Raw genomic sequence first — 10,615 nt, forward strand, 5'->3', positions numbered from 1 at the left:
TAGGGAAAGCTATTATATTCACTTTGGTGAGGGAAAAATAAGACATAACTCTTTTGTACTCATCATGCAGCAAGCAGGTACACGCTGGGAGTTGAATTCATTTGGAGTCCTGAGCTAATGCCTTACTGTCAGACAGGGGAACTGGAAACAGCACTGTGTGACAGTGGCAGTGAGACAGTGCAGGGGCAGGGCTGCTGACCTGCCTGCTGCTGCCAAACACAGGGGCATTCAATTTAAGTTACCTCTGGAGCTCCTCAGAGTTGTGATCATCAGGAGTATAAGCTGTGCTGGAGTTTGGAAAAGGGGGCTTTGAATTTAGTGTGGTCTAATATGGAAGACAATTGAAGGAACTATTCATTTACCTCATTTGCCTCCCCTTCATTGTCAGATGCTTTGAGTTAAAATTTGAGGACTTGTCTCGATGTAGTTATGCTGGACTGTATCATACAGGGTGAGCAGCAGTCTTTCCTGCAGACATTTCTACTCCGTGTGAAAAATTTTGCGTGGCCACTGTGAAGGTGCAGAGTGCAGCATGTGCTCACAGAGGAGAGAGTGGAAGGAAGAGCTTTGTGATTTCTGAAGTGAAACCTAAGGTTATTTTACAACACGGGGAAACAGTCCCTAAATGGTAAAGGACTTGGAAAAGAGGTTTTGATGTCTTAACCTATTCTGTGAAATACCTGTTGGGTGGATGGAAATAGCTAGGAAAGTAGTCAAGTAAAAGACCTCTCAAATGAGTGTACAGGGTAGTTATATAAGCTTGTCTTCTTTCAACACCAGTGCTTGCTTTCCTCTTAATATCTGCTTATATGCTAACAAAGATGAGTTTTAAAAAAAATATTCCATTCTTGGTCTCAGTTGACCCCATTTATTAACCAAGTTTTGAATCATGTACTATTTGTACTTGTCTGCAGATTAAATTTCTCTATGTTTCCATAGAGTTAAATTGACTTTAAAGGCATCAATGTAATGATATTCAGGGTGGGAAATGCATGCTAAACCTATGGTTTCACTCTTGTCTCCTTGACTTGTGGAGGTTGTTTGGACTGAAGGAGGGGAGGAAGAAGCCATTTAATTCTCCCTGTTTAGATGTGAGGACCCCAAATAGTTCTGATCACAGCTGTGCTGAGAACATCTTTCCTCCTTGTTCAAGGACTTGTAACCCTGCAGTGCATGTGATTAACCAAATTGGATACGTACAGATTTGGATTTATTGCTCTGCAGACCACAGCGTAAGAGGCCTCTGATATTTGCATTTTTTTAATTGATTTTTTGTTTTTAAATACGTGCATATTTTATCACTCAGTGTTAAACAGGTGACATTTGATTTGTACACATACATATAAAATACCCTTTTTAACCTAACAAATTTCGAGGTTTGCAATATCCTCCCTTTCTGATCTTTATACTACCTGAAACAGTCAACGTGTTTGAGTTGTTCTTGGACATTCTTCACCTCCACCCTGCCAAGTACAGGATATACACATGTATCAGATGTGTGGTTCAGTTACACCTTTAAAATGAAAGCCACAAATGGCTCCTGTTCTTGCAGAGTAAGATGGTATGGGCTTGAAACGTGGAACAGGGGTTGAGCCCTGAGATGAGTTACTGGAGATGCAAGACCTGGATAGGAGAGTTCTCATACTTCAAATTGTCAGTTGTGGTGGAGGTCTGCAGCATGCCCTGCTGGGTGTGTGGGAGGTGATGTGCTTGGTTATTGCACCCTTGTCACCAACCAAAATTGGACCAATTAATGTGAGTTACATTTCACCTGGTGGGAGCTGTAATACATGTGCAGTCCTTCCCAGTTCCCCCTCAGCTGTAGGAGCCTCAGGTTTTACCTCCTGACCACTCCTGCCATGTGTGCTCGCCCTCCTGAAACTGGGTTCAAGTTTGTTGTTTGAAGGATGGCTACACTGAGCAAAAACATCCTGTTTTGGTGTAGAATTTCTCTTAACCTCTCTTCCCGTTCTGCTGTTTCCCTGCATGATATGTTTTTTGTCCACATGCAAATCATGGGCAGTGTAATCTGTGGGGCACTGGCGGAGGAAGGGCAGGAGTGGACTTGCAGACCAGCTTTGTTTCCCTCCCCCTTCCCAAGTAAGAGTGGGTGAGTTGCAGATGCAGCTAAACAGGGTGTCCTGAGCAGGTCTGAAACAACGGAGTGTGTTTTGCAAGCAGGACTCGTTGCTTCACTATCTGATGTTCTTCAGTACCAATGTAGGCTCATCCCCCCCATGTGTGGGGCTCTGTAAGTTAAAAATCTTCTCATTACCACTGTGGCTTTTTAGAGGTAGTTTTAAACGTGTATATGCTTTTGAAGTATTTAAAAGTAATATTTGACTTAGTTTTGCTTTTGTCAGCCCTCTTTGGTAGTAGTTGCTTCCATAACGGTGGAGTGAAAGTCGCTCAGTAGATCAGTGTACAATTAAGGACTGCTCTGAAGTTCCTGTGTTAACAATTTTGCCGCAATTTCTGCAAGATAGTTAACAAAGCATTATGAACTGAAGTGCAAACACAAAGTAAGTTGATGCAATGTTTTACTCAGTGTTACGATGCTTTCTCTATCTTCCTTCGGTTGTGTTCCTTTTAAGCTGTTTTGCAGGTGCAAGCTGCCTGGCTGCTCTCTTCCCTCTTTACCTCCAATAACGGGATTTGCAATAAACCTCTTTCCTTTAGGCCCTTTGAGATTCCTTTTGTATTACTGTTTTTACTGAAACATAACTGAGATGCAGATTTCTTTGGGGCTGCAAATTAATTGGCAGCAAAAGAAAGAGCAGGACTTAGATAAATCTACAAACTTGGTTCCAGTGTCTTGTATCTTTAACTTGCAATTCAGGTGAAGTTGGTGATCTTAAGAATAGCTAGATTTAGACTTGAGTGTTTCCTAGTAGTAATGTGACTTTCTTTTATTTTAAGGGAGTCCACAAGACGTCCCAGGTGACGGAGATGGTGAAATGAGTTCCAAAAGGTGCCGCACGGAAGAAACTAAAATCTGTGAGAAATGCTGTGCAGAATTCTTTGATCTCTCTGAATTTCTTGAGCATAAGAAAAATTGCACTAAAAATCCACCTGTTCTAATAATGAATGACAGTGAGGGAACAGTACCCCCTGAAAGCTTCTCTGAAGCTTCTCTAGGGAGCTTTCCAAGTGATCGCATGGATAGCAGGACACGCAAGGACATTCAGGCAAAGGGCTGCACTGGTTCTATGGAAAAGAGAGATGGAAAAATGGATGCTGAATCTGTAGGAGGAATGTACCTTAAAATAGAACCCCCCATCACGCCTGCAGCTCCTGGCCTAAGCTATCTACCAAAATCCAAAGTACCAAACACTAATGTGACTTTGCAGACGATACGTGGCACTAAAGTGGCTGTGAACCAGCGGACCTCTGATGCCATCTCGTCTTCAGCAGCCAGTTTCAATGCTATCCCCATGATCCTGGAGCAGCTTGTGTGTTTGCAGCAGCAGCAACTCCAGCAAATTCAGTTGACGGAGCAGATTCGCATTCAGATTGCCATGATGGCTCCCCATGCCCTGCATCCTTCTATAGCAGCTGCTACTGACCCCCTAAAAGCTCTGGGCGCTCACATGTCTCAGCAGCTGTCGGCTGCTGTTGCTTTAATTGGACAAAAAGCTGGAAGCCAGAGCCTATCACTGGAATCCTTGAAGCAAGGAAAACTACCTCATTCTAACACTGGCGTTGCAGCCGCCAGCTCGCTGGCTGCTGGGCTCTCCTCCTCCTTCCCCTTGAAGCCAGAGGCAAGCAGAAGCCTCCCCGGCTCCATTTCTCGGTTTCCGAATCCTTTGCTACCTCAGTCCTCCAACTCTGTCATCTTCCAAAATCCACTTTCAGCTGTTTCTTCTGTGATAGATTCCTCGAAGAAGGGGAAGGGAAAACCTCCCAACATTAGCGTGTCTGAAAGCAAACCCAACGCCGAGGAGCCATTCTTCAAACACAAGTGTAAATTCTGTGGAAAAGTGTTTGGCAATGACAGTGCCCTGCAGATTCACCTCCGTTCCCACACTGGGGAAAGGCCCTACAAGTGTAACATCTGTGCTAACCGCTTCACAACCAAAGGAAACCTTAAAGTGCATTTTCAGCGTCACAAAGACAAATATCCCCACATAAAGATGAATCCTTACCCGGTTCCTGAGCACCTGGACAATGTTCCCACTAGCACTGGAATTCCGTATGGGATGTCTGTGCCACTGGATGAGTCTAACCTAGTTGTGGATAGCAAACCTCTCCTAACAACCCTGCCTACCTCTGCAGCCACCAGTGCACCTCAGACCATCTCCGACCTAGCAGGCATTAAGGAGTCTCTCCCTGGTACCTTTTCAAGTGACCTGCAGTCAAGGCCTTCTCCAGAAAGTGAGGGTGGCTCCTCCTCATCAGGGGCAGTTGGTCATGAATCGGGAACAGAGCAGAGCTTGAGTTCACCACAAGCTGCCTGCAGTGTGAGCATCTTCCATGTAAGTGGGTCAAATGAGCAAGGCTCAGAAACATCAAAGCTTCAGCAACTGGTCGAAAATATCGACAAATCCACTGCAGACCCCAACGAGTGTCTGATCTGTCACAGAGTGCTGAGTTGCCAGAGTTCACTCAAAATGCATTATCGTACTCACACTGGAGAGAGACCATTCAAGTGTAAAATCTGCGGTCGTGCCTTCTCCACTAAAGGGAACCTTAAAACTCATTATGGTGTCCACCGGGCCAATACTCCTTTGAAGATGCAACATTCATGTCCTATTTGCCAGAAGAAGTTTACAAATGCAGTTGTGTTGCAGCAGCATATCCGCATGCATATGGGGGGACAAATACCCAATACACCAATGCCAGAAAACACTTGTGACAATACTGATGTGGATCCTACTGTGGCTGAGAAGAACGGAGACATCAGTCGTCCAGATGAGACTGTAGAAAGCATAGAGATGGAAGAGGACCTGGACTCTCAGGATGGCCCTAGAAGTTCTTCAAAACCTCCTCCTCTGTACGATGCACAGTCAGAATCTCCAGCTGCAGCAGCCACCTTTTCTGGTATTACAGCACTGGAGAATCAAATGAAGATTGTCAACTCTGCTTTGAACTTGCAGCGGCAAAGCAGCTTGAAGTCTAGTGACAACGGCTCAGCAGAAAGTGATGGCATGACAAATGATTCATCTTCTGTGGCAGGAGATCCAGATTATCAGAATGGCAGGAGTCCTAATGCCTCTGAGTCTGCATCGGTCCAGGCTCTGTCCCCAGCCAACAGCCAGGCTGAGAGCATAAGGTCAAAGTCACCCAGCTTCAGCAATCAAGAAGATGCAGGCACAAGAAGTAAATCAGAGGGTCCTGAGAATGCTTCTGCAGATATGGAAGGGGTCATTGGTGCTTTGGATTTAACTTACGGCAACATTGGTCGAAAGGTCATTAAAGAAGAACCTGGGTTACACTTTTCGAATGGAGAATATGGTGAGTAACATGAAATGCCAGCAATCACTTTGGGGTGGGGTGGTGGGACTGGAGGAAGCCCATCGCTAAAAAGACCAACAGAAGTAAAAACCTTCTCGGCTTTCCAATCTTCCTTCTCTTCTGTTAGTCTAGGGACATAGGCCCTGTAAAGTTTTGCTGACTCAGTCAGACTCAAAATTCCAAGGCTTTTAGGTACTGTTCTCTCCTGCAAGGGGGTGGAGCAGAAAGGTCCTTAAAACAAACAGACCCTATGCACTTATTATTGTTCATGGGCTCACCCAGTACCTCCCTGTAGCTTTCCAGAGACATGTTTCTGTTTCGTGGGTAACTGCTTAACCCAAGAATGTGACATTAAAACTTTGGAATCTTTTGAGGGGGTTTTGAGCTCTTTAGCATTGAGGCTAGCATTGATGTCAATTTGATCAGAAAGTGAGACTTTCTAACTCCTAACTCACCAACACCAATAGGGATGAACTGATTTATTTCAGAGCATCCTAGCAAGTGTAATAGCAGCTCTACCATGTGGCTTTGGAGGCCTTTGCAGGCATGTTCTTCAGGCACATGCAGCTCCAAAGGCAAAAGGCCTCTGGTATCTTAGCCAGATTTAAACTTGAAAGCAGAAGGCTTTTGGGATAAATGTCTTATTCACTTTCTTTCCAGGTCGAAGTAGTATTCCAGCTGCTTTTGTTAGAGCCCCACCAGCCCTCATAAAAATGGAGATGCCCAGTGAGCGTCCCATTAGCACTAGCCATTTCATTGGCCCACCAGCTCTCTCCCCTGGTGTTGCCCCTCTCCTCGTGCCACGGCCGAAATTCTGCCGTCCTGCCAAACAGCACATCTGCACTACATGTGGGAAGAACTTCTCCTCTGCCAGTGCCCTTCAGATTCATGAACGGACCCACACTGGTGAAAAGCCATTTGCCTGCACCATCTGTGGGAGAGCCTTTACAACAAAAGGAAACCTGAAGGTAACTAATCTGTAAAGTTGTGATCTGCTTTGTCAGGGGAAGTCATACCAGGGAGGGAAAGACTATTGCTAATATTTTTTCTGCCCTTAGGGACAACTTTGACTTTCTTTTAGTTCCTCAAATAGTTAATTTTGACTTTGGTCTCTCCTTCCTGAGTTTCTTTACTTGCTAAAAAGTGTACTGAGATCTTCCACAGAAGTCTTTGCTATGGTCTTTGTCCTTGGCTTTCTTTTTTGATAGTAGGGAAGGCTTGGCCCTTACTAAGCAGATTCTTTATTTTCATTTGGATTTGGATGTGTCAAGACCTAAACATTTCATAGACTGAATGCTACAAAGTGATGCCTACAGTACATTCTCTGTACTGCACTGCTTGAAACGCTGTGCAGGACAAATAATCCTGAGATGGCACAATGTACTTGGGGATTGTCTAAGCACTTGATGAAGTGCTGCCAGTCTCTTCTTACTGTCAGATTATTCCATTTACCCTGTAAGGTACTTGCAGCTCCCTCACTCACAGAGGCTTCTCACTTCCCATGAGAACCTCTTCAGGCTCTTCAGTCCTCTTGCATAAATGCTGATGGAGAGGGAAAATACTCTGCAGTTTGTGAACAAACACTTCCTGGAAGCACTAGTAGTATGTTTGTGGTGTGGAAGGGTAACCTTTCTTCTAAATTCCTTGGTGAGTTTTTTTCTGCGTTAACTGTTTGGGGTTTTTTTCAATGTAGTCTGTTCACAGAAAAGAATGTGGCTTTTTTTTCTCAGGGGAGGTGGCATCTTTGCTAGCACACACTGTAAAAAAGCCAGTCCTACAAGCACTTCAGCAGCAGGCTCTAGAGAGCCATGGTGGTGTCAGGCAGTAGAATGACTCTTACATGCCTAAAAGAGAACAAAGACAAGAACTATCCAGAGTAAATGCTTACCTGAATGCACATGGAGTGTGCACAAGTTCTTTTGAGCAACCTGGCTGTAAGCAAAGTGGAACTTGGGTGTACCATAAAAGTACTGCAATATGAATGATCCTCTACTTTTTTCCCCTCTGGAAGGTCCATGTAGGAACTCACATGTGGAATAACTCTGCCAGGCGGGGAAGAAGGCTTTCGATTGATAACCCCATGGCTCTGCTGGGGAGTGACCCCAAGAAGGTATCAGAAATGTTTCCAAAGGATATGATGCCTCCTTCAGTGAGCATTGACCCCACTGTATGGAACCAGTATGCAGCAGTACTCAGCAATGGGATAGCGATGAAGACCAACGAGATCTCGGTGATCCAGAGCGGTGGGTTACCTACCCTGCCCGTCACCATCGGGGGTGGTTCAGCAATAAATACAGCTACGGTCTCCAAAATAGATGGGACCCAGTCTGGGACTGGATCTGACACAGAGAAGGCCAGTGGTGCTGCTGCAGACAATGTGCCAAAACACCAGTTCCCTCACTTCATGGAGGAGAACAAAATTGCTGTTAGTTAAAAACTCTAGTGAAGTTGACGTACAGAAAGAACAAATATATATATACACAAACGTATATTTTTAAGAGATTCCACTTCAGCCTCCTATTTTCCTATTGACGTGCAAATGATTTTATGGTTGTCTTTGTAAGAGTTGCCCAGAGTACAATCATGATATTGCTTTGCAAATAGTAAATAATAAAGAATAGGATTTCCTTCTATTTGGAAAGATGCGGGTCTTGCAAAGTAGTTGTTACGTGTGACTTTAATGTGTACAGCCTTACAGAAGTTTCTGCAACTTGAAGTTCCAAAGGTTAGAATATTTACCTCTTTGTTTAGAGTGAAATACTTGGGGGTTTTGAATAGAGTGGAAGCAACCTACTGTTGATGGAAAAGCTTCTATTTACTGATGAGAAGTTAAAACTATTAATGCGGGTAAATATCCTAGAATGTCTGCCACCCTCTTAGAAATAGTTTTTCTGTTTGGATTTTTGGCTCCGAGTGGTTTCTGAATGTAATTTTTACTATAATGGCTATAAAAACTACAATTTTTTTTTTTTTTAAATTTCCTATTTTGCCTCCGAAGTTTTACAACAAGAAAGTTGCTGTTTTTCTTTTAATTACTGCTCCTAAGGAATTAATCGTCTGTCTTGTTGACTGCTGCTTATTTAATACTAGTATTAGAACAGTCATTCTAGTATAGTGCCAAAATTCCTACTTCCAAAGATGTGCAGTTTTTCCTAGATGTTTTATTTCAATACCGAGAGCCCCAAATAAGCATGGGTGGGTATGTATATACTTTTTTTTTTTCCTCTCTTGAAAGGGAAGACTTGCCTTAGGAAGTCAGGTCTAAAAGCTCTGCAAGGAATCTCAGGTGACTGTTGCAATTGGGCATGGGAACTGGTTTCCTTAGCAAGAGACTTTTTTTTTTTTCATTTGGGTAATTTAGAAGATCAGTCTGTGTAAACCTGTATTTAAATATGAAGTATTCATGCTTAGGTTAAATGTTTTGTGGGTTTTTGGATGACATTCCTACTCTGGTCATTAAGTTTCTTGGTAGTCTGTGAACTTGCATTCTACCCAAATGGTAATTAATGATCCATATGTGTTGTATGAAGGTTGCTGGGATGGTCATCTGGATTCTAAGTTATCTACCTCATTTTTTTCCTTTTGTAGTTGTAGTGTCTATTTTTCTATTAATGACCACTGTAATGAACTGAGATTCAAGCAGATGCTTCCATGCACTATCTGAAACCAAAACCTGATGTATTAGTGGAAGCACCTGAAGATTTACTGGACTGACCTTTCACTATTCTAATGTCTGCTGGAACTGTATGTGTAATGGGATCTAAACCAGACTGGAATGTGACCATTTGGTATGGAAGGACTGAACAATGGAAAGAAGTCTAGTTGTTGACTGCAGGAAATCTTCAAGTCCAGTCTCCTTTGTGGAAGGCCCCAAAAATGCAGATTACCAAAAGTTTGTGTAATGTTGTTGCACCTGATTCTTGCTTATGATCTCTGTATGCCGAGTTGTGCCTTTCCTGCTGGACTTGTAAGTAAGAACATACCAGTACCTGTTTACACTGTAAAATGGATATTGTTACAAAGACCATGCAAAAGGCATCCCAACTGTCAAGTTTCTGCATTGTGAATGTATGACTTTTAAGAACTCTGTAGTTTTGAGTATCTACTGCTGCGTTTCTGTTGACGTTTTGAGAATAAATTTTGGGATGGCTTTTTCACACTTTAGTGCTTTAATTTTTCTGGCAAAGCTTTTGTGTCCTGAAGAGCAAGGTCAAGAGGCAGCTTGCTGTCTCACTCCAATGACTTTCTAAATCCATGATCTAGGGTTATGGTTTAGTTTGGTACTTAAAATAACAAGCTAGGTAGCAGTGCAGGAACGTCTAGATCAATTTATTGGGAACTGTTGGGGTTTGATATAGGGACTGGCACATGCCAGGGATGTGGATTCCCACACTAAAATGAATTACAGTAACATGTGTGAGTAATTCCTGCACTGTGATCACCCTAGAAAGAGAAAGGAATACAAAATGATCCAATTGCCAGTGCCTGAAGAAGCTGGCTGCATAGAGAAATTACAAATAACTTCCCCTAAAGAGCAAAACAAAACAGTTCTGAAAGCAGCCCTGATAGAAAAGACAAGTGTTGAGATTTTGATACAACCTAAACTAGCAAATGTATTTTGCACTTGGGAGGTAACAGTGCAGTAAAATGGTGCACGACCAGTGTTCCCTTAAGGTCCCATCCTTCCACCATAGGTGCTGTATGATAGTGGTTCCCTTTGCATAAGGCTCAGATGTGTAAGGTGCTGCAGGAAGGTGGGCAAAATAAACATAGGAGCAGAAGGAAAGGTAACAACACAGGGTGGATGGGTGGGTTGGTAGAAAGCATACAAGACTAGTCTACATAGAGCATGCAGTTGTTTAAAAGCAGCACTATAGTTCCACAAGACAATACTTGGTGCAAGAGAAGCTGTGACCTTTCTCTGCTCAGGGAATTGCAATCTGAACTGCAATGGATGAGGTATACAGCAAGAGCTCTCTCAGTAGTGATAAGTAAAACTATATGCTTGTGCCAGCATGGATATTGTTCTCAACCACTGAGCTGATAACCTGCTTTGACAGCAGAGTTGCTCTGGGTGCCTGGATGGGCTTGCTTTGCTGCCAGAGCTGTTGTTCTGTCCCTTCAGACTCTGGGCTGGATTTCTGGCTGGTTTCTGACACTG

At 43.4% G+C, this 10,615-nt stretch overlaps 1 protein-coding gene across 1 annotated transcript in view; it reads left to right on the top strand.

The window, feature by feature from the left end:
* SALL4 (spalt-like transcription factor 4) overlaps positions 1 to 9,613 on the top strand; it is a 14,778-nt gene extending 5,165 nt beyond the window's left edge. The window contains exons 3-5 of the mRNA XM_009998654.1: positions 2,932 to 5,454; positions 6,115 to 6,422; positions 7,466 to 9,613. Coding sequence (XP_009996956.1) covers positions 2,932 to 5,454; positions 6,115 to 6,422; positions 7,466 to 7,888 — 3,254 coding nt within the window. The 3' untranslated portion in view covers positions 7,889 to 9,613. The remainder of the gene's footprint in view (positions 1 to 2,931; positions 5,455 to 6,114; positions 6,423 to 7,465) is intronic.
* Positions 9,614 to 10,615: the final 1,002 nt, after the last annotated feature.

Source organism: Chaetura pelagica, unplaced genomic scaffold (genome assembly GCF_000747805.2).
Source record: "Chaetura pelagica isolate M959 unplaced genomic scaffold, ChaPel_1.0 scaffold275, whole genome shotgun sequence".
Classification (NCBI taxonomy): domain Eukaryota; kingdom Metazoa; phylum Chordata; class Aves; order Apodiformes; family Apodidae; genus Chaetura; species Chaetura pelagica.